The sequence below is a fragment of the Rhea americana genome, unplaced genomic scaffold (assembly GCF_003343005.1).
Source record: "Rhea americana isolate MKP2758 unplaced genomic scaffold, rheAme1 scaffold_70, whole genome shotgun sequence".
Classification (NCBI taxonomy): Eukaryota; Metazoa; Chordata; class Aves; order Rheiformes; family Rheidae; genus Rhea; species Rhea americana.
In genome coordinates this window covers 195,034-220,609 of record NW_028186868.1, presented here as the reverse complement: position 1 = coordinate 220,609, position 25,576 = coordinate 195,034, and the positions used below count along the sequence as shown (strand labels likewise).

The 25,576-nt window shown below is 36.4% G+C and overlaps 1 protein-coding gene across 2 annotated transcripts in view; it reads right to left on the bottom strand.

Moving 5' to 3' along the window:
- The window catches only part of LARGE1 (LARGE xylosyl- and glucuronyltransferase 1), a 288,083-nt gene that overhangs the window by 142,208 nt on the left and 120,299 nt on the right, over window positions 1–25,576 (bottom strand). For both annotated transcript variants that reach the window (XM_085321682.1, XM_085321683.1), the window contains one exon: window positions 2,138–2,439. In XM_085321682.1, coding sequence (XP_085177808.1) covers window positions 2,138–2,439 — 302 coding nt within the window. The remainder of the gene's footprint in view (window positions 1–2,137; window positions 2,440–25,576) is intronic.

Here is a 25,576-nt window from a genome sequence, read left to right as displayed (position 1 = left end):
CATCTGTATAAGGACTACTCTTACACTTCCACAGCTTGCGTTAAAATTGTCTCTACTGGGGAGGCATGACACTGGGATTTTTTCCTTCCAGAGAGAAGATCCTAACTGGAACTCTACTTTCCTTTCTTGCAATATAATGCTGGTCCATCTTACAGCATCAGAAGAACTCTCTCACAATGCAACAGATTAGGAAGTGGTGGCTGGAATACAATGAATCCCCTAACTATTTTTCGATACAGATCGTAAATATTATCACATAGATCATGCTTTATCAGAGATATAATGTTCACTCATTGTAATTGAATTTTCAAATGTTTTATCGTCACTAAAGACCATCTCAAATTAGACGTGAAATGTTAATTTCAGTAAACCTCAATGAACTGCCTCCTTGAAATAAACGATCTATCCCTAGAATTTTTCATTTCCCTCAGAGCCCCAGTTTTCTTTGCAAGACCTTGTCTCTTTCTACCCAAGTCTTTGACCCTTGCTGTAATATATTCTAGGGTCAGAAGCTTGAAAAGATTTAGTTTACACCTCTGAACCACTGAAAAGAGCGGAGTAGAGTCAAGATACTGCTCTCACACAAAAATAGAATCAAAATCTATAGTAAGAGGATAAACGATGAGACCCCTGGCAAATCTGATAATAAAGAAGTTTAATTTTAACTTCTATTGCCATAACTGAATTACTGAGTAAATTTCTTAAAAAAAAAGAAGAAAAAGCTATTTTGTTATCAAAATAGTGTGTGGCAAGATAGAGGGATGGCAAATAAAGTAAGGTTACACATTTTATATAACCATTGCCTCTAGCACAATGCTAAACCTCACTGAGCAAGTAAATTTATTGGCAAAAGACATTATAATCTGAAAGGCCATTTAAACTATTCCTCCTTTAAGTTGCTATTTTTGTGGCCCAAATTGGTTGGTATATTGAACATCCCAGAACTGAGATTCAGCTCATCACTGCTGGGCATGATAATAAGGGGGAAGTGAGGTTTGTTTACTGATGGCCCGAACCTTCCCTTATTAAATGTAATGCTAAAATGCTCGCAGGCAGAAAAAATAGACTCCCATCATCAGGAGGAGGGAAAATGAAAAACAGACTCCTCCTTTTCCTTCCCCTTAAAGTAATATTGGTACTTTTTTCTACCTTACCAGACAAAGATGTCCAGAATTGGAAAACTGTAATTCATCTTTAAGCAGTATTTGCTATTTGTCCATTAAACAGACTTTATCTGAAGAGATAATTAGGATTTCTTTTTCTTTCACACTCATTTTCTTTTAGCTTTTATCTTCCCAGTGGCAAAAGAAAGATAAAAGGTAATATGTTATTAACCTCTTTGCAAAAATAAACTTGAGGAAGTTATTTTTTATATCTTCACCACTTAGGACCAACACAAGGCTTTTAAGCAACGCTTTCTGTTTTGGACCTATACATTTTTGGAATAGCTGTTATCAGATACCTAACTACCAAATAGCTGGACAACATCCATAAAACTATTGGCAGAAAATAGAGGAAAAATAAACCTAAACAACTCCTAATACCTTCTTAAAAACAGAACTCAATTTTCTGCAGCTAACAACATCTCTCTGGCGAGAGACATGCCACAGCTAACAGAGCAGGTTGTTCCACAATAGCATCTAGATACTCCACTGAAAAGTGATGCAAAAGCACATACAGGTTCCACAGCCATGACTTAACTGATACTAAACTGTTCTAGTAGAGATGCACAAAGAAGAAAATAAGATTTTAAAAGCACTGTGCCACTTTAGAAAAACCTAAGGTCAGTTTGCCACAGCTCTATAAGCTCATAGCTGTACTGAAGTCACTTTGGAACACAGCTTTGATTTCTACACAAGATTCAGACACATAAGAGTGAAAAAGAAAAACAAAAACTGTCCATAACTGAAAAAGACATTCAAGAGAACATTAAGTACTTCTAAAGAAAAAAGAAAAGAAAAAGAATACAYACAAATTATCTAAAAAGCATTGCCCAGAAGTCCTTAACAGGCTATGAGTATAGCAGAAGCTTTTAGGAGGGTGGGAGCCAGGGATCTGCAATCCAGTCTTCAAAGGATCAAATCTGTCACACTTTATTTCTAGCAGACTTTTTATTATTATTATTATTATTATTTACCTCACATTTTTCCACGGCTGGTTGCTGCCCACACTCAGAGCTGTTCCCTGCCACAATGCCAGCCCGCAGGCTCTCGCTGTCACCTGTCCCCTCTTCCATGGAGTAGGTTTTGGAATTGTTGCCATGATGGTGTGAGGGGCTTCGGCTCTGTGCCAGGCTGAGCTGCTTGCGAAGCACACGGTTCTCCTCCTCCACCTCCCGCATGCGGACTTCCAAGCTCTCGCGCTCCCGCTGGCTTGAAGCCGTGTAACGAGGACTGTGGGGCTGTGACTCAATTGGAGACAGTGACACTGGCTTCTCATCTGCAAGAGATGGAGATAAAAAGCTTCTTTGAGAATATAATTCAAGTTGAGATTCTCTTCAACATCAGCATTACGATATAAGGATGTATCTGGAATACAACCAAAATTTATATGGACCAGGATCTTTAAGAAAATGGTTAAGAATATGCTAAACTTTGGACAAATGCTGTCCAACTTCTATGAGCTTCAGTTCCCACTAATTTCAAAACTGCACTGAAAGATAAGCTTATGTTTCTTTTGTTTTGCACTGAGCTGCTTGCCAGGCTCTGGTCTGGGAAGACAGTCAAGAAGAGAAGGATTTAATTCAAGGACAATTAATATATAGTTAAATATATTTTAAAAATGCATGCAAGAGATAATAATTTTCCTATTCCCTATTTTCTCCACAGCCAAGCTACAGCATTTCAGTTACCATTTTGTGCCAAACAGTAGCCCCAGATGATTCACATGTGAGGAACAGATGGTCTTTATTCAGCAGCCCAATATTATATGCTTGCTGAGAAATGAAAGGTTCAGAAGGATAGAAACATTTAATACTTATGTGGATCAATTTAGTAAAGTATTTTAGCTGAAAAAGACAACATGGGAATTTTGAAAAAAAAAAATAAATAGTTCAATTTAGCATCTTTAAATGAAAGGTTATATTCTAGAAATACAAAACATTTTATTGTCATTGTTTCAAAATGTACTTTCTTTGTTCAAAACAGTATTAAAATGACTTAAAAATAAAGGATAAAAAGATAAATTAACCTGAAATCAAGTTCTTTAACCAAAAAGATAACAACTGGAAGAATTTCTACCATTAAATCCTAATATATAACTGCCATCATATTTAAAGAGAGCAAATAAAGATACAGCTGATGTTTTCTCAATGGAGACATATTTTCACATGATTTTAACAAGGCTATAAGTATATTTAATACAAATATTTAAAAGGTGGTAAAACCCACAAATTAATCACTGTTCAAAAATGTTCAATTAAAATCAAGTGGAAACATAACAAAGCAGACAGTAAGATTTATCCATAGATTTGTAATTGCAAAGCATTCCACTACAGTGAGGATGGTATGTGAATGTCTTATACCAAGGTATTTCTCAGGAATAACTTCCCACCTGCATGCATTGAAAAGGTTTGCTATTTAATAATTTCTCCACCGCACAGAGTCACTTTGGCTTTATCAAACAAACACCAGCTTGAGTGGTTTAGAAAACACAGAAATCATGCAGTTATTGTTTAGTAGTTCTCCTTAACAAGTATGTTTCTCATCCTCTGACTCAAATTACTTCCCTGGTATACAGATCTGTTCATTGCTTGTTTCTGCCATTGTTTCTCATATACATGAAGTCCTTTAAACTGAGTTAATGAAAAAACTGATACAAAACAGCTCATTTCAAATTTCCATTGTTGCATATCACACAGGTGTACACACATCCTATTATCTGTATAAATAGCTAATCTGTTTTTAATCCACACTTGGATAGAATACATTTGCTTACATTATTTTGCATACCTTCTTCCCCTAGAATTCTCTAATTTATTATTTTTACCATCATTAAGACTGATGGATAAATCTGAGCTTGAAAAATGTCTTAGGACAGATTCTGAAGTTTGGCCACTGATAGTTGCAGACTTATATCCTCAAACAAATAGTCATTAAAAATTAATGACAGATTGGAAAAGATTGAAAATTATGGTTGCAACACTAGAGAAATGTCAACATTAAGGATAGATCCATGCTATGATCAGAAGTAGAATGAAATATTGAGCTAGTCAAATATTATCTTTATAGATAACGAGCTTGGAAGGCATAAAACTGAAATTGTGACTGCATGGACTCTGGCATGGACTGTATAAGTTCCCTCAAAAAATCCCGAGCACTTAGCTGTGCAGCTAGCCTGCACTGAGGGCTGTAGTTCTTTCATTTCTCAGCTGCTGATACCAAAACTAGTAGGACTAAAATTTGTTTGGATGTGCTTGTTGCAGTCATCTTACTGGACAGCAATACTGCATTGCATAGATGTTCTCCAATAAAAAGAAAAACAGCACCCTTCCTTACCCACATAACAATGAACATGTGTTATCATCAGATCTACAATTACAATGCAAAACTAGCCAAAGATTTCACTTGCAATTCTAACTAACATCTAACACAGATGCTACTTATCTATTCTTACTCTTGTCATTAGATTCTGCCACCTTCTCAAGCAATTGCCAGAAAAAAAAAATGATGAGATATCAATTCTTAATGGTAACAAGAAATGGAAGTAAATCTTAGAACAACGTTCATCAGAATTCCAAAATGTAGAAAAAATTGAGACACCTCTAAAGTCATTCTAAGGGCATAAATCAGTCGGTCTTGCATGTGGCTTTGCCAGAATTCAAAAGCAACAAAAAAGATGCAACTTTGTACATTTGAGCAATTGTAGCTTTATTCATGAAGACAGTTGAATTGTTTCTATTCAATCTTTAGAAGAAACAATATAGTCTGAGAAAAGAATTAAATTAAGAAAATGTCACCTGACTGCTTTTGACTGAGAGCTCTAGCAGCTAAAGAAAGCAGCTCAGTGTTTATGCAGCCTTAGCATTAAAAGTCACTAAACTCCCCTCTGCCTTCTCATTAATATATTTATGCTGATATGTAAAAGGCAATAGTGGAATCATACAAAGAATTATAGAGACAGCTAGCGTCTTGATCTGAAACACATAAGTATTTGAAATACATTGTTTTGCACGTTTTGTTAGAAAGTGCTAAATCCAAGACATTTTCTGAGATGATCAAGATTCCTACAGCTGGACAAGTACCGTTTTGTTACTAATAATAGTGATTATTCTCAGGTATCTTGATGTATTTGATACTCTCATAAGACCCCAGCTCCTTGATGCAAATGATAATGTGACAATTACAAGACCTATTTGAAATAGAAGTATAAAAGCTAAAAGTGAATGTAGTTTGACCTTCAGACTTGGAAAGCAAATAATTTTTGTCTTGATTTTTGAGAATAGCTCATAATTTTTGCACATCTGAGGTTGGCAAGGTTGGTGGCAAGGTACTATTTGAATTAAGTCCCATTACCAGACTAGACACATGAAGAGACTTCGACTTCAGTGAACATACAGTTGTGGCAAAATGCCTCTGGGGAGCTACTATCTAGTGGATAAACACCAATCCATGCCATCCTGATATGCTTCTGATTAGTTTTCAGGGCAATGAAAGGACTGTGTGTTTCACTTGCTCTTTGAAGAAGAAATAAGTGGACTAGTGTATGAGAATATTAGTACTTTAATGACTGTATGCTGTTTGACAGAAGAGTTAAACTGATGGCATTGCACTTGAGTTTTACAGTTCTAAGTAACTGTCAGAGTGCTCTGATCTGAGGTCTGGGTACTTTTTATCTAATCTAAATCAAAATAAAATAACWTAACATGTAATGAGGTTTGTGTGACTTTGGACTGAAAGATCTCCCAGGGACGAGCACAAGGAACAGTGCTGAGCTCCAAAGCAAGTCGCATACTTTTGAATGCTGCAATAAATAATAACAAAGCTATTATTTTTTATTCTTCATTTGGGGTTACTGCTCTATTTTGGGGCTTTAGTAGTCTCAGACTATATTGTGTATACCTGTGTCAAGCCTTTTACCTCAGACTTTCTTTGCTAATAAAACTATACCAAAGAAATAAAAATGATCTGCAATTTTTCACCACCTACAAACCAACATCTAAACACAAATCTGAGCAATTATTTCATGGCAGACAGCAGCCAATGACTTATCATCACAGTAGGGCCAACAACTGAGAACTTAATGACATGCAAGGCATGAATTCTGTGGCTTTCTGAATGCTCCTGTGTATGTAAAGTTGTCTGTCTTCTAAGGCAAGCGATGTCATTAAACCTTACTGTCTCCTAGTCAAGCACAGCACCTTAAGACTTTGGAATATAAAGACTAGGGAAAGCAATCCAGCACAATTTATCTGATAGGAGGGGGGCTGGAGCAGTGGAGCTTTCCTATGGGCAAAATCTAAAGGATAAGCATTAACATCAAGCATCTTAGCTTTATAGTTATCAAACTTGGAGATGTGAGAGTCCTGAAAAGGACCAAGCGGCATCAAAAGCTTGCTGAGAGAAGAGTCACAGAGAAAGCATGGTTTAGACACAGATTAACTGCAGGTCTAGATGAGAGAGAAAGAAGAAGAGCACAGGGGGAAAAAAAATCCCCATGATTTAGAGGAGAAGAAAGTGCAGAAGCAGGGATCCTGAGTTTCTTAGATGACTCTGATCTGAACTCAAATGATTAAAAGTTATGAGCTAACTGAGGCAGGGAACTTTATGTAGCAAGTTCTGGGCATTTTTTCCTTCTTTTTTTTACATTTTTAAAATTTAATTTACTATCTTAAGTGAAGCCTGCTTTTTTGGCATCTCTACAGGGTCTAGAGGTTTATATGTGTTTTAGCTATTATTTGTCCCCTGACTAATAGTGTGTAATGCCTTTATAATGAATTAACTGATGATGGTGAACTTTATGCTGTCTCTGAGATAAGAGGAAGTCATGCTGCTCAGATAGTATTTCAGTCTGTCTGACTGCAGATTCAAGAAAACACCACTCTATATCACGTTTGTTCACATTTGAAAATTACATTATCACTGCATCCTTTGAGGGCTAGCAGTGTAACAATCTTAAACAAAAGCTGACATTCTGTAGAAAGAACTAGTGTAGCACCACCATCATGAATTTCCGCCATTAAGGGCACGAGCAAAATCATTTGAAGTTCATTCTGTAGCTATTTTTTCCCCATACAGAATACTGTAGAAAACTCCAAAGACCAGAAAGGAAAAGAAAAATAAGACAACTGCAGTCAGGGCGATGGGGACACAAAAGCTCTGTGTAAGTGTGTAAACTATTCCTTTTCTTTTGGAGCTCTAGCTCAGCTTTAATCAGCTACCTCCTTAGGACTCTGTGTACTTTTGCTCAGCTGGATGTTGTGGTAGACACTGGCTATATTGGCTGCCAGAAATGAAGTCCTTTCTGTTAAGAGTTTGGCATGTTAGATGTATGCCTCCACAGGCAGGCCCCAAGGCATCCCAAGATTCCTATTCCCACACTCACCAAGGAATTTTTTTCTGCTACAACTTCTAATAAATCACTCCAGCATGATCACAGCTGGAAACAGAAAACCTTGCCCAAGTAACCGTCATAACGGTAGAGTACAGTCTAAGCAATTTACTTCAGAGAACACAGAACGCCCTCATTCTCACACGAGGGAGCCCCGTGAGGCAGTTCTGAGTTTATGTTGCCAGGTTTCAGTAGCAGAAAGTTGTGCTATTGAATGATGTTGCAGTGAGGACGCTGAGAACTTCTGCCCACTGGACACAGACAGCGCAGATAACGACAGCCAAGCCTTCCTATATTGCCCAGGCAAGTTTACTCAGCTCTGACAGGAAAGTTGCTTCCATCAGTATTAAGCTCAAACACATCTCAAGATTTGGCACTGATAACATATATGATAAACTACATGTTCCTCGGTAAAAAGAGTGTGYTTTCACAGAGACATAAATCAACTGTCAGCTAATTCCTTCTCCTTGGACTGAATTCATGTTTTGAATCAGCAATTTACTTAGACAAATTCCTTAAGTGCTCACTTAAGCACATGCTAACATGTTTTATTGGACTGAAGCCCCGCACACAAACCATTCGGCTCCACTGCAGGCCAACTTTACTTAAGGCATCACATTATGCCCTGTCCCTACAGGGACACCCCCTTCCACTATTTTTCCCCTGAACAGAATACATATTTACAATTAGCGGATTTGGAAATCATACACATTACRTGCAAAAACCTACAACAACACACCAGGTTTGCAAAATCAAACACTCAGAAGTATGTGAGAATGATATTTGCTTGTTCAGTCTTCAATGTCATGTCTGTGTGCCTGATGACAAGACCACTAGTTATGTAGATCAACACTTTTTCCCAAAGAAACTTGGCATATCTGAATGCACAGGATGGATGGTGCTCACAATTGTTCAATGGTTTGTTTTAACTTAACGATTCAGTCCTCTTACCTTGCTCTGAAAAGAGACTTCATTATTTCCTTATTGGCCTATGATGCTCATCACTATAATATTTGAATGCTACACAGATGATCAGTGACTTTTTTTTCCAAACACAGGAAAGATGGTACTATTAGTCTCTCTTCACACAAGTTTGGAGTCACTAACATCTAAGGAAAATATCAGATGCGTAATTGCCCCAGATGTGCAATTGAAATGGTTATAATGCAATTTTTTAAGAAATAAGCATCTTTTCTGCATTTTATTTGTTCAGAAGAAAGGTCTCATCACCTGTATATGCAACTATATATGCTTAACAGTTCTCTAAATTACACTTTGAGTCTGCATGTTGGGAATCCAGAAAAGGGAAAAATTACAGTCAGCAGTCCCTAGTAATAGTTCTAAGATCATCATGTAATGAACTTACTGATAGAGATAGAAACAATTTTCCAGGTCAGATTCAACTTCATATTTTACAAAACTGACCATTTTCTTTCTACGCTCCCCTGACTTGTTCATGACACACCTTCCAGGCTCTTTAAATAAGAAAAGCAGGAGTCAAAAAACTATTCACAGCATTGCTGCATTTGCTCTGCACACAGAATGAGGCAGGGCATGTGCCTCAGAAACAGCAATTGTATCCTCAATGATGGCATCACGTTGCATAGCTGCAGAGAGTAGATTATGCAGTGGCTGAGTGAACCTAATTTTGATACATCTAATAGGCGTAGTATGGATGGTAAGCAGTGAAAGATCATGGGTCAGGAAAAAGCATGTAGCAGTATAATGCAGGAAGAAGAAGGGAGAGAAACTCTAAACACAACATTCATCTGCCCTGAAAATGGATGTAGCTCTTTYGTTTTTCAAATGAAATAAGAATGTTAGCCAATTGCTAAATTTAAAACAAGATCCCACTAAGTCTTAACATTCCTTGCTCATATCTTTGTCGAGAGCACAATAACCTTTTCCTTTCTTTTCTTCTGTCTTCTTCTCTCTCTTCCTCTCCCTGCTTTGCATTTTCTTTGCAAAATATATGCCTCTCCAAGAAAAGGACTAAAAATAATGTTTCCCTCCTTTTCACTGGGAGTGGAGATGTAAGAAAATAATGTCTTATCAGAGTAAGCACTAAGTGAAAATAAGATTTTGTCGAGGATTTGGTCTGTCAAAGATAACGTTATCCAGAGGAGAACTTGGCAAAGATAACATGTTATCAATATCAGGAGTAGAGCTCAGGGAAAATAGTGTTTTAATACCTATTAGATTCTAAATAAGCCATCTGTGCTCTTGATGAATTGTTATTTTCTCCAAGCCCCATTCCTGCAAAGATGTTGATTTTTTGGCAAACTGTGTCTGGTAGCAGTTAGGAAAGGGGGAGAAAGAGGAGAAAAGGAATGCTCTTTCTCCTCAAAGCTAGAGGGATATTATTTCTGTTTTCAAAGGCTTTTCCTACTGGTGAAGACTGCCAACATGGGATCACAAAGACCCAAGTGTTTATACACTAACCAGGTACAGTAGTGAAAACTCCTACAACAAGGGTCTACAAATAYACCTCAGAGCGTTTCATAAAAGGAGAGGAGGGACAACATCCCTTATGTCCCTGGCCACAGTAGCCAAGCTCTGAGTATCTCCCTGTTTATCGCAGCAGCATTTGTCTACAGAGCCAATGACCAAGTCATCAGTTAACAAGGACTTTCACTCATAACTGAGCACATCATAATTAGCTGTAATCAATTAGGGGCACAAATAAATGACCCCTTTTGGATCAGCTGGAGACAATAGTATCTTCAGCTGACCATTACTACCATCCAGGTAAAGGTCTCCATTCCCACAGCTTAGCTGACGCAAAGGATCATGCAACACTTATCCCCTTCAGTGCAAAGCATCCAACTCAGTTTAAATGACTAGTGGGTCTGTGGGTGTCTGGGCCCTGAAGCTGAAACCTCTTACATTTATAAATTTGAGTTACATTTTGGATGAATTTAAATAAATTGTGGCACCTCCTGGAAAATGAGAAATCCACTTGGTAGAAGGATGGACTGACTACTAACTGCCTTAAATGGCAGAGTGTGGGTGAATATTACATTCATGGGAATGGGCAAACAGGATAATTAGAAGGGAAGCTGTGGAGGGACTGTAGGAGTGTGATGTGAATAATAAAGCACACTTAGGAAAAATCATATGAATGATATCTGCAGGGTAAGTATTTGTAGCCAGCTGAATTTCCCTGATGTACAGTAGGAGTAGGAGGAAAGACAATAGCATCTGTTAATATGAAGATTTCCTATGGAGTAGCTGCATCTCTTTTTTCATTAACCATTTGGATATCTTATGCCCAGAGAATTCTCTGTGTTCAGGTGTGATCTTCATGTTAATGTAACTTCTGAGGCCTTGATTTAGAATACATAGTCAACAGCAGGCATCCATTACAGCTCTCTAAGGTAAAATTCATCCCACAGCTGTACACAGTGCTGTCACTATCATTCATGGTAGTGGGGTATAAAAGAATAAAACTTTTATATGTTGGCTCCTGCTCAGTAAAACACTGTGGAAGAGGTAGAAAAGGAAAAAAAAAACAGTATTTCATAGTGGTTTTTAAGAGTGCAATAAACATAAGAAATAATATCTATAAGCTTATAAAAAATTATGGAAATACCTATAGGTTCCCACAATCACTACAGTAACCACAAGCAAGAAACAAGTATGCTCAGTCAAAGCCAAGCCTTGTAGTAGTTAATTCAGATTCTTTTGCTGATGATTTGCCTCAGCTGCTCATCRATAGAGACTCCAGCTGATAATTATTAAGTTAAACTTCTGAGCAGTATTTGCATATGTAAAGCACACTTTCCCTGCCAAAGTGACAATGGATGCTATAATGCATTTCCTGATTGTACAGCACTTGGRTTTGGGGAACCTGGGTGAGAGAGTCCGCTTTGCATATCCTTCCTTATCCTCATCAGGCCAACCATTCAGAAGAAATGCACTTACACATACTGACATCTACAAGCTGGAGCAAAAAACAGTGTAAACCCTGCATAACCGTTAAAAATGCAACCATTTATTTCAACCAGAATACCTCTGATAAGAATGCTGCTATCTTTCTCAGAAATCCCTCATTGCTTATGAGGGATTGCTACATTCTAASTTGAGACTCCATTTTACAGAAAATCTCCAATCTCAAAAGTGCTCARTGTCACAGCTGGTGATGACCACAGTTGGTGTTTGACACTGCTTTTCTTAGCGGTATCATGTAAGTTAGTAAGCAACSAGAAATTCTAAAAATTTTTATTCAAAATCAAGAAAATTTGCTAAATTTCATTGTTTCATTTGAGGGATACCCTTCATTCTCACCCCCCCCTCCTTTTTTTTATGGTGGAAGGTGGCATGAAGCACACTACAGGACAATTTTGCATATTCCTGGAAATATTCACTTGAGCTTCCTTACATCCTGAAAAATGTGTAACAGCTGCTCTGTGTCAAGAGAGCCTGGTCACTTTAAAAGACATTCAGAAACTCCAGCAGACAGATTCAGTCCATTACTTCCTAGTCAGTGAACTCCAGATGTGGCTTCGTCTCCCAAGGAATACTGAATTATCATTATGCAGCTCTTGATTTACCATCTTGCTTTCTCCAGATCAGAACACCATTTCCTGAATGTGATCTTGGCCACCAATCTTAGCTATGCCTATTTTCAAAACTGTTTCGAAAATCCAGASAGGCACATAATGTGTAAGTTACGTYTATCTGTGCAATTCTCTGCGCTCACACAGTTACATGACAGCACTTTCGCACATATATAATAATAATAAATGTATATAAATAAATGTAATCCAAACATCCAGTTCGGAAATTTTGGAAAAGGACTAATCAGCCTAATGACAATGCCTCAAAATCATACCCGCTAAATGCCAAAGGAATTCATAGACACATTTGCTTTAGGTATAAGGAAATCTGCCAAAGAATTGGGAAGACCTTTAYGTAATCCCTAACATGACTACCTGCCCTCATATAGCTCCTGTACCATGTTGGTTTAAGAGTCAACCATAGGCCTATTATTAATAAGCTCAAATGTTTTGCATCAGATAGCACAGGACGGTAAAGTAAAATACACCCTAGTCTGGCTTTGATTAATCATGGGAGGTAGGATTAAAAATGGAGGTGCAGATGGTTACCTTCTCTGAAATCGAGGGTTTAGGCTCTTAAACGCAGTTTCAAAYTTAGCTATAGCAGAATTTATGTGTATAGGTAGAAGTCACCTGGTAGTACTATTTTACACGATCTTAGAAGTTGATTTTCATTGCTTCTCTACAGAAATGTAGCAGTATTAGCTCAAGCTGGGTGATGCCACAGAAACCTGCTGGCAAGTTTGTTTGGTCCTTTAATCTCCTTTGATGCAGAGATGCATTCAGAGAACCATGCACTTGTCTTTTGATTGGGACTGCTGGAAGAGGAGATTTTCTGAATCCTGACCGACCATTAAGGATTGTTCAAGGATTCAATAAATAAATAAATAAATACGAACAAATCATGAGCAAATTATATGCATTTCTTCCTTAGCAGTAACCAGAACTGCAAGAACCTTCAAATCTGATACTGCTCTGGCCAAAACCAGCAGATATGAACACACAGATATAAAGGCAAATAGTAAAAAATAGATTTTCAAAGTAGAATGATTTCTTTTCTTTCTAAATGTGTAAGAAGATGACACATGCAACCAGAAATATTGCAAATTTATATTTCTATTTTAATATGCAACTGTGTTATTTCACTGGTGACATAGCAGTCCGTAAGTTATTAATATCTTTCTGTATATATCCTTTTTCCCCCCACACATTCCCAGCACTTTTCATTTGCTGCATCTGTCATTTAAGCCACTTCAGTCCTGAAGAACAGTGAGGGGAAAATGCCAGTAATTGCACATTCAGAACACATGAAGGCTGATCCATGTTATGACATTTATCTTCACTTATGACAAGACATAAAATAACTCCTGAGTTCCTTTCCCCTTCTCCTCATTAGGAAAACCGTCATAACAGATCATCATGCACTATATACAGCAAAATTTCTAACATACCTTGCAGAGAAAAAAAACTCTCACGTCACAGCAGTGATGAAGACAGTAGGCTACATGTCATGGCTATGACATTAGAAGTGAAACATACAGCACTTAAAAAATAGTAGGTATAAAAAAGCCATAATATTAAACCCCCTAAAACAGCAGATCACAAATTAACTAAAGGAAATTAGTTAGATTACTTTCAGAAGTTGTAAGTGCATGAAACAGCAATAATTTTCTCAGAAAATTCATTAGAATCTTAAATAGACTTTCATGTTTTCTAGCTTTTCCTGCATTTTACAAATAAAAAGCCACAGCTGGCCACCATATTGTATTTAATAAAATAATACTTTTCTTCTAAAAATTTTAAAAACTTGTAATATATGTGAAAGGGAGAGATGAAATTAAAAAAAAAAATAAAGGAAGAAAAATACCCAGACAATATATTTGTAATTCTGATGGCAAAAGTAACATCTTGATCCCATGAAAATCAATAGTGGTTTCAGCATTAGCTGCAGCATGGCCAGATATCTACTCCAGGATTATGATCTCCTCTGTGGTGACCAGGCTCCAYTGACATGTATCATGGAACCTTTTTTTTGCATGAACATTTTTAATCTTAAAAACAAAATTGGTTTAATATAGTAGAGATATTCCTTCTACAAGAATAGARTAAGTATATACAGAACTGATTTTATATCAGATACATCATATCAGGTAGATACAGTGATTAAGTTTYCCATAAAACAGGAAATTAGTCTTCTTCATGATTTTTTGTTGCGTTTTATTGTTGTCTTCACAGACAGCGTATCAGTAAAAAATACTATTTCAAGTGAGTCAAAGGCAAAACTCAGTAACTTCATTGAAAACAAGTATGAGTCTAATATTTCATGAAATTTTGCATGTATACAGCATGATGGTGTTAGTCATTTTTATGTTGTAGCATAAATGTAGACAGTACTGTACTGTGGTAGGTCGGAATGTGGGCCAGATCCCAAGTGTCCCATCACTAACCAGCAGAGTTTCTTGTGCAGCAAGCAAATGAAAATTTTCTTTTCTGAGCAAACATAAGTTTATTAAGGTTACGTATCACCAATGTATGGCAAGATTTAAATATCCTACCTACTAGGATTTTATTTTGTAATAGATGAAGCATATCACAGAGACTAATTTAAATTTCTGCTTCAATGTACGAAAACATCTTAATGTATGTTTAGGATCCAAAATAAGGATCCTAAAGAATATGCCTAGTCTTGTTTAGGATAATACTGAAGTTAAGTTCCACTGGCATGCTTACTTATTATTCTAAAATACAGTTGCTTTATTGAATCAGGGCAGCAGTGCTCARTATTCACAGGATCTGCATGTATTTAAATAAATACTCCTTACCTATTCTTTTTGTGGAGTAGCTCTCTCCTTTTCTAAGTTTTCGTTCTCTCCAGGCATTTCTCTCAAAAGCAGAATATACTGCAGGAGACCTGTTTAATAAGTACAAATGCAATACTACAGTGTGTCATTTTTAATGATGCTCTTGTAAGGTAGCCTGTGATTATGGCTAATAGCCATAGGATTTGTACAGCGACACATACTGTGAACTGTTTGATGTCTATTTGTTGGACTAAAGGGAATGTGAAGGTGTAGGTGTTTACAGAAACTCTTATATTRTGTTTATGAGAAGCAGAGCTGTGTGTAGTTGTTGACTGTAGTCTTGCAATTTCCCTTTATTTTTGTTGACGGACTTTGATTAAAACATATATTAATTTTCCTTTGTCAGTGTAATTATAGCTGTATTCCATTAAGTCACCCGCAGTATCTTTTGTTATCTTAAAGTCTAAGCAGAATAGATGGAGACTTGATGAAAAATGTTTCATATTAAAAAAACAAAACCGACCAAACCCCCTGCACTGCTCATTCTATGTATAAACAACCAAACATGCAAAAAAGTGATAGGTCAGCTCTGTAAAAACGTGTGGCATGTTTAAAAGCTCTTTAAAGGTCTTACCAAAGAACAAACAACATCCCCTCTACTCCAAAAAGAACTACCTTCCATTCTCATCCATTCCCATCTTGTTCTATAAGAATGACAGGATCCTAATCATTATTTTTAATCACATATTCTGTATTAATTCACACAAATTTGAGACAGGAATCAACTCTTAAGAACAGGCATATGATAAGGCTAAGGAGCAAATGCTAAGAGGATGTTCGTTTTCTTCATCTTTCTTTTCCCCTCTGAGAGCAGGCTGACAAAACACATGCCCTTAAGGTACAGGAGATAACATGGCCTTCTCTCTTATAAATTATGACCATCCTCCCAGGAAAGACTGAGACAGATAATGGAATAAAACTACTTTACAATGGTATTATTACTAGGATTACTTTCTAATTTATGCCTTCTTCTGGTTTTAACTATCATTGAAATAATATGGGAATTGAGTTACAAGTCTGACTTCACATGCTCCTCTTAAGAAAAGTGTACGTTTCAATGAGTATAATACACATTTTGTCCCTTATGGTAGAACTCTACTTAGCAGAACATCTGAATGTGATTTCCTGTATTTTAAGAGATAGCTTTTCTTCTTTTGAGAGACCATAACTTTACCACGTATATATTTGAACTGAATATTAACTAGCACCTTTTACAGAAATTATTTTTTATTATTTGAGGAGCATAAATATTGCTTTTGATTCTGCTAGAGAATCCTTTTCTTTCTTTATCTGAATAATCTGACTGAATCTAATCAAAAGGGAAAGTAAAAGTCCAGACTTGCCTGGAGACCTGTATATCACATTATTATGTGACAGTCATTAAATCTTTTTCCAACTTGGACCATTTAGAGAAGCTACAACATGTAAGACTGAGCAAAGGATTTGTTGCCTGTGTTCAGTATTTCTAGTTCTCAAAATTGTATTTAAAATCTTGCAATATTTTATATTTATGGAAAAGTCGCATCTTGGAGTTACATGAGAATATCAATGCTTTTTGCTTGTTTGTCTTCTCTGCAGTAGGATCTTACTGAAGAAAACATGACTTATCAAGGTGCAAAAATCAAGAGACAAAGCTCTTAAAAAGCTTGTAATTACAGATATTGTGGGTTTTTTAACACTTTAAATGTGGCAATGCTTTWTTAAAAATTTTTGTATTTTTTAAACTCTAAATGTTCATATGACTTGTCTTCTGCTAAAATAGGTGTATTCTGTAAAGGCCAMATAAACTAGGGTAGATAAATTGAAGGGCTAGCATCTGTGACTGCTTGTGACAGAAACAGTACAGCCATCAATTCAACCTGAAGGGCACTTACAGGGTTAAATAAAATCATAATTGTTTTAGGGCATTTTAAAGAGTACTATATATCCCTATCTTAAAATTTCAAGACCAAACTACTAGGTTAGATAAATAAATATAAAAAACAAACACATACTTATCACTAATCATTGAATTACTGCTTTTTGGTTTCATTTTTCAGAATTATACTTGAGAGGTCTATGCAGGCAAAATACTACGCTGAAAACCCCATCATCTTCACTGATGTCTCCCCAATAAGCATAACTATTTTTTTCATTTTCCATTCTGGACACTCAAAACACATCTACATTCCTGAAAAAAAAAAGGTTCAGATAAAAATGAAGTGAGATCAATTTAATTCTGTCACATTATAGCTTATAGAAAGCAGAAGTTTAACTCTGCTTTTTCTTTTTTTCTTCTTTCTTTCTTTCTTTTTTTTTTTTTTTTTTTTTTTAACTCTTTATGCTTCTCTTGTTCAAGCATTTTGCATCCGGTTCTTAATCAAGTCCTGATGATCCTTAATGCCTTAATTTCAGAACCTACCATTCCCCAATTCCCTTTTTCATTTTGAAATTTCTGCATATTCTATATTCATCCTGTGTGCCTGTGCAGGCTGTAATCCTTCATAATAGGCTGATGCTGATCCTGCTCTACAGATTAGCCAGTGTAAAATGCTTATGTAATGAATTTTCATYAATTCTTGCCTTCCAAACTCAGCCCTGAGCAGCCCAGGTATATCTAATCTAACCAACTGGCTTTTATCAGCTGCACACAAGAGATGTGAAAACAAGCCTGATTTCAAACCTCAATCACCAACCACCACAACCATGTTATTATTTATTTTACTTAACAGAATAAATGTATATGAAGAATTCTAAGGTACACTTTTTAGTTATACATCACAGACATTGGTATGGCGCAAGTTTCTTTGAAAATTTTGAAATGACAATATTCTCATACTCTTATTTCTTTTAAAAAGAGAGAAAAAAATACAGGTGAGCTTTAAGTATAATTCTACTGCCTTCTTCTTAYGAAATCTATGTTCCCGTGCCAGATGGTGTCTAAGTTATCAAAGATATTATCCTAAACTCAGTTAGGGATGGATGATAGTATTTAAGCAGGGGATGACGTGACAGAACTATTCAAGACAAAGCATCTAATACAGGTGAGAATTCCATAACAAGCTTCTAATACAGGTGAGAATTCTATAACTCAGATAGAAATTCATTTATAAGTGATCCTCAGACTTAACAACTTGCACCCTTACTTTCAAATATTCTACGACTTTGGGCATAACTCCCAGTGCAACAGCTGCCTATGAAAGGTGTGAGTAATTTATTGTATTCTAGAGCSGCTATTACCAATAATCACAAAACACACTCTGAGGCAGTTACTGTTTAAATGTTTCCGTATTTGCTGTGAGATGGTTCTTGAGGCTGCTGTGTAACCTCAGGAATGCTTTCTTCCTTGCTTAATCTCAGCTKCTTTATAGTCCCCATGGCAAAAACCCAATTACAATAAATAATTTTTTTACAATGAAAGCTGTAAGCTAGAGATCACAGAACTCCACAGAGGTGCTATAACACTTAGTTTATTCTATATTTTTTTTTCTTCCTGCATTTGCTGCTTCTTTGGTGAGGTAATTGTAAACATGTGGTACTGACCTGTGGGCATGACAGAGAGATAGAGCTACAGGTTTTAAATGCAATGGGGAAGCAGCTAATTTTTTTTTTTTTTAGTCTACTAATGACAGTCTACTTGAAGGAGAAAGATGCAAAAAAAGCTAGTGAAGAAGAATCGTTTTTATTTACCATGACTCAGTTTTACATAGCTTCTATTGGCAAGAATTGCGCATTTATAGGTAAAACTAATTATGATAATTWATTAGTGCTCTGCCAGCTGTTCGAGCATTTTCTCACTTATAGGGATATACATTCCCAAATTCTTAGTTATGCGTAGATGAATCAGGATGGTAAGGAAAATATGGTTATGTTCTAGAAGGCTCAAAATCTGTGCTGCAGAATTGCAAGAGAAGAAGCACTGGGATGTAGTTTGCACTACTGCTACAGGCAAATTCCCTGGCCAGAAAAGGAACAAATCAAGTTCTAAGAACGTTCGGATCTGTTGTTCCCTCCAGTGAGGATAGAAGTATTGGGAGGGGAAGGAATATATGCTGTTATTATTCCATTCCATAAAAGTACTATGTGGAAAGAATATGCAAGGATTTCAAGTTCAAGCACTGAAAAGTTAYGAAGTACCAGCAGTACCTCTTCCTTTGTCTGCCTCATGTGTGTTTATAGGACAAAACCAAACCAAACTATTCCTTCATGGACCAGCACCTGAGACGCAGATGGTAACAGTGGTTCCAGTTCGCAGAGTGGATGGCCTGCCAGACTGTAGTATGATGATATACTTGCTTAAGGGACTACTACAACCATAAAGAAGGGGCTATTTCTAATAAAGACCACTTTAATCTGATTTGTAACACAGCCCCACAACCTCTACAAGCTTCAGCAGGAAAGGAACAGTGGGAATGAGTAGTTGCTTAGGAGGAAGAGTAGGAGTATTGGCAAAGAACATGAATTTTGTAAACCAGCTTTGCCAGAGCCGCAGGAAAATCCATCTTCAGTTACATCCTTTCAGCAACTGTGGTACACATCTTTCGTAAGCAGAGCTGTTCTGGAGTGCACTTTAGAAGGTTTCACTGGGACAAAAAGCAGATACAYTCAAAACACAGCACTCAGCTATCTGCAGCTCAAGAAAGAGAAGGAAAAATTGGGAGTATGGTTACAGCAGAGCAATCAGAAAAATCAGAAGTCTAGAAAATAYAATCCATGAGGAGAGTTGGAACCAACAATTATCGCTGACTGTAGTAGGCTTTGAACTGTATTCTGAAACATGTGTTTTTTGATAAGTCACCGAAGAATTTTTAGGGGAGATCAAAGAGAACGTAGAGATGAGTTGGTGAGACAAGTAAGAGCYAACAAAACTCACATGATCCTTTTGGACAAATACGTACAGCAAAAAGATGGTGGCAAGGGYGATGTTTTTTCTTGCCCATGTAATATAATTTCCCACCCTCTATTACTTATACTGAAGACTTATCTCACCTGGAATTGAAAAGATAATCAACTCAACTAAAACTTAGAATTGCAAGACCTTTGAAGGCTGATACAGTCAGTGATTCAAATTAAAGTAGATTATKAACAAAAATGAGAAAAAAGGCTAGAATTTTGTATCTCTGGGGAATTGACCCACTAGAGTCATMCACCGGACATAAGGGTACGCACGGGATTGATCCATTAGGCTATATGTATATTACAGGTTTTTAGAGACCAAAATCCCATCTGAAACTCTTATCCGTTCAATGCAAATTTATTGAAAATACTGCAATGACCCATGATATTTTCATGGCCATTACTAGTCAGGATAGGGAAAGTAATGACACTTTCAAGCGGTGTATAAACACTTTCACCATGTGTTTTATGAGTAGCATAAAGGACAGACTGCAACTTCAGCCCTTTTTGACCACTCCCACTATTAATTAAAGCTACTGATATTTCAGATCACGACAAGCATATCTTGCTGATTGAACTTCAATGCATGGAGAATTTTGAACCTAGGGCAGGTACAAYGATGGGCTTATATATGTGCTGAGGAAAAACAGTTTAAACCACTAAGGCAATGGAGTATGCAGAGACCACTGAAGCATTGCTCTGAGAAACATGAAATTCAGTAACTTGAGGTCACATTTCAAATACTCCTCAATAAAAAGAAAATAGCAAGAGAGAGAGAGGCACGTAGCCAATAGAACAGGGAGCACRTGAACCAGAAAGAAAGCATAATGAAACCCTAGCAATGGAGCTGTTAAGGTAAAGATGTCAAAAATATCTAATAGAGTTTAAGACAAGCATACATGTTGACCTTAATTTAAGTTTTAYAAGGAAAGGCATATTTGGTAGACTTTGGGATAACTTAGTGAAGAAAAAGAGTTCACACACTCCTAAGGCAGAAAATACAAAATTTTAGGAGAATCTAAAGAGTGCATATTCTTACCAACTTCATTTGTCCTAATTTCAGGGGTCACTGAGACCTTAMAAAATTAAAAAGCTAGGTGTATGCACATTTTTATAATGTCTGAGTAACTCAAGAGGCAAGAGAAATAAATCTAGAAAATGAATGGAGACAAAATGAATACCTGTATAAGAGTAATTCTTCACAAGCAGTGACATATCCACAAGCACTTTCTTTGAAAGAAAAAGAAAATGACTAAATTTRGTAAAAGAAGCAGTAGAGATTCGTTTTAACTATAATTCAGAGGAGGGTGAATCCTACCACTCACCTAACRGTTCAGAATTATTAACACAGCTGGCTGAGTACAGTTTTACAAAATAGCTTGCTGTGAAGAATTGCTCCACCAAAACTGATTTTRTATCCCAATTTTAAACTTTACTTTTCCTCTAGCTGTCAAGAAAATTCTGGTAATTGAAGAATTTTTACTTTTTTTGGTTTTCCTTCCTTATTTCAGTTTCCATTGTAGACTGGGTGAGCAAAGAATAATGGCACAGAAAAGCACCCATAATGATTGTTTTCATTTAGCTGAGAAAGAAAGAGACTATTTAATTTAAAGAACCACCTATACTGACATTTTACAATGAAAAGTCTTTCTCTGGATTTTTTTTTCCTTTCTGTTTACCATTTTTGACTGAAAAAAGATCTTCAAGGGCACTTAGCTGATTTAGAAGCAAATTCCATTAAAATAAATGGGCATTGAGGAGCTCAGAAGTGAAGAATAAGTTTCAGAGGACCAAACTTTCAAAGAAAATAGGATCTCTAAATACAGACAGGTGCACCCTCAGGCATCTATCCTTATTTTAATTGCTTAAATGACTTTAAAAAGGTCTTAACTGACTAACTTTGCTCTTGAAAATGGGACTCAATATTCCTTTAAAAATGCTATCCCAAAACCAATCATTAATTCATTCTGACAGTTAGGTACCAGCCAACAAACTACACGCAGACAAGCCTCAGGAAATGCAAGGACAGTTTAAAGGAAGAGATGAAAACCCACAAACCTGGAACATGATTTGTATGTCAATGGCTGCTACCAATGTGTTTGACTGCGTCAGTAGTAATTTTTATGTAAAGTACTGCAATGATTTGGCTTTGAGGACTTTGTTGACTCGTACTGTACATTTATCATACCGATAATGAAAGGGCTGCCAATGCTAAAATTTCAGCTCTCTTTCCTGCTATTAATAAATGAGAGAGGATATAGCCTTGTCCTACATATTGATAATTGGCTTTGGTCAGCTAACATAACAAGATATCTGAGCCGGGACTTAAGCATGAGTTTTGATAAATGAAGCCTAGTTTCAAACTACTTGATTCACCTTAATGACTCTGAGGCTTTCCGTGTTCAGACATTTCAGAATCCGAACTGAGCTGGCTGTGCTGCTGGTTCAAGCCTTCCAGGCAGAAGTTAAGCAACACCTAGGACAAATACCACAAGTGGCCTTACAGAACTGTATACTTCAAAGAGCCATATGTGAGATGTGAAATACGAACAAAAAGAAGAACAGCCCATTAACTTCTTAGAAAAGATCATGGTAATTACAATGAAAATGTTCCCCATTTCACCAGTTTCACCAGTTCCAAGTAAAATAGGAGGCCTTATGAGGACCTGTTCCCCAGGGAAGACCAGGACTGAAGAAAGGAAAAAAAGCCTGTAAAGATTTTATATGACTGTATKAAAAGCCCTGTTACTCTGGTAAGAAACTAACAACCAAATCTTTGTTTAAGGGATTTTTCAGGCTTTCTAGGCAGTACACYTAAGCTTCACAGGAGACTTCTTGAGCCATGAAAAGGATATGAAAATATTTAATCCCTGACTGAACCGTCATCCTTGTGGAAGCAGTGTGAGTACATACATTTAGTAGCAGTACATTTCATTGTTGGGCAGCGGGTTTATCACATTAATTCAGGGCTGTTTTACTGGTTCAGCTGCCTCTCTACAAAAAAATGCTTTACTAGTGTAACATACTAGTGGTCCTATACTGGTGAAGTGCTCTTGGACAGGACATTGCTTAGGCCAGTGAAATATTGTGAGATTCCTCTATCACTGTCCTTCTTTTACAACTATATAAACAGTATTTTGAATTATCAGTAATTTAATGTATACATAATATTGGGGAATTGGAGGGGGATTTTCAGAATGACATTCATGTATTATGAGAAMAAGCAAGTTGCACTCGTCTTCCTATTTAGATACTTTTGAAACATGCTCTTTCTTATTAAATCACGTAGGTCTTTTTCCCTAGCTCCTAARTCACTTAGGTAATTTAGGTAACCTTTGAAAATCTTATTCCTAGTCAAAATATATTGTCCCTAGGACTCTCAAAATGGGATAGTCAAAACTAGACTTTAAGCTGATAGTTAAATACTGAAATGAATTAAAAAGATATTCAAAATTGTTTAGGATCCTACAGTTCTCATTGCTTAGGGGATGCAAATATGAAAATGCAAAAACTGCATGAAATAGAGCAAGAAAAGCTGAATTAAAATCTGGATGTATTTGATGATTTCCTTTTATAACTATAATTTATGACTCAAAATAAGCATACTCAGATGTTATTGACCTACTATTAGCAACTGTTAGTTGATATGCTGTAATTTTTGCTGCAAATGCTTTTGTGTCTCTGTGTTTGACAAAGGACGTACCGAGTTTATAAAGGGACAAATGTTACAGTGCTTAATGTTTTTGCAATATATTTGTTAGACAAATTTATTTGCGATGAATAAATAAAGCTTTCTGTATTTATTTTAAAGAACATGCACAAAAGGGAGCTTTCTCCATTTTACCAGTTTCAGAGATTTCTAACCATTTCATACTAAATTTACTTCTAGTATTAACAATATTTAGGCCAAGTACTTAAAAGAATTATTAGATTTCCAAAATGGTGAATTTTCCTTTTTCTTCGGATTATAATTTTGGGAAAAAAATGATCTTTTAGGATTTACTTTTTCAAGCTTAGCTTTGGAAGTATGAGAACTAAATTTTTGCTTCAGTTAATAATGAGATCAGCCAGTGATCAYAGTAACCAAAAAATGGTTAAAATAAAAAAAAGTAAGGGGGGTAAATATTATTAAAAGAATGACCATATACTGATAGTCTGACTGGTGTCAGGAAGTTGCATGAATAGTGGGCAGAAGCATTGTTCTCCCCAGAGAAATACTTTGCTCCTTTGTGGTATCAGGATTATAACAAATAATCCTGGTATTATTTCTAGTAAATGTAATACCAGATATTATATTTCTGGTAAGAAATATAATAATATTTCTTCTTATTAAATGAACTTATTTCATAAATAAAAGTATGAACTTCATAAAGGTCATATTTTTACACATAAAGTGACATAAGGATGCCAGATTCTTTGGTGGCTGAAGTTAGCACCAAACCATTATAAATTGTCCTCTCTATTGTTCTTTCATTCCTGTTTCTCAATAAGTTCCTCAAAGACAAGCAGTTCAAACTTGTATGTAATACTTCTGATTAGTGCATAAATAAAAGCTAGAAGAGGGACTACTTTCAGCACATGCTATTATGCAGCAAGAAGTTACCAAAGATGACATATACTTTTACTCATACATTACAATGTARTAACACTTTGATGATGGGGCGAACTTCCACAGTACATATTTGCAAGGGCAATCAGTGAAGAAACTACATCAAATGTGCTGGCCCAAAACTTCCTGTTGCAATTCACGTAAGAAAGTTCTCTAAGCAGCTACAGTAAACACAGAAAATCTTTCTTTGCTATTATTGAAAAATCAATCAAAACTTTTCTCATTTTTTGCACGTTTAYGATGACAAGGGCTTTACACAATATTATAATGGTGAAATTCACTACTTATTAAACCTGAGTACAAGGGGTCACATTTTCTCATAACAAATCAGCTACAAGTACATCCTTTTAGTTTAAATGAATTTCATGGCACAATTGGACAAAGCCATCTGCTGCCAATTGTCTTGGCAACTAATAGCATTGCTGCTGGCAGCTGCCAAGAAGAACACATTGCCATACAGCTGTTAGAGTTGCTGTAATACAGACAGCTAGTTAGCTTTACAGCTCCTCCCCATCTCTTCTTCCTCCTGTATCACTTAAGGCTATATTATGGCCTAAGTGCCCCCGGACGGATCGGATGAGAAGGGAAGAGCAGCTGGAGATCTCATACCGAATTCTGGCTATACTGAGTAGTATGCAGCACCTCTTTCCTAGCTTTACCCCTCCTGCTTAGCTATTGTGAAGGAGGAATAAGACCATGCTTATACCCCCATTAGGCATATCCTTCCTTCTGATACTTACTGCTGATGTGCTAAAAAGACAACATAGTTTTGCTATTTCAGACTGCCTACTACAGACTGCATAATTTAGATACTGCATGTGCCTCTTTCCAGCGACTATAGAGGAAACTGGGTTTGGCTGCCCAGATAGCAGATGATTGGAGCTGTTCATCTGTCTCTTGAATCTATATACTGCAGTTTAGRTACCTAAACAGGTAGTGTAAATATGGTCCATGTTTTTAACTAGAATTTTGATCAGTACCTTTGAAGCATGGTGGGAAGATCCTTACAAACCTTCTCAGGAGCAAATCTATGAAGTTTTAATTTGAGGGGCAGTGAAGGGTGGGAGGAAATGTAACCAAACCATGTGTTAACCACTGTCAATCATTCAAGAGAACTAAATTAT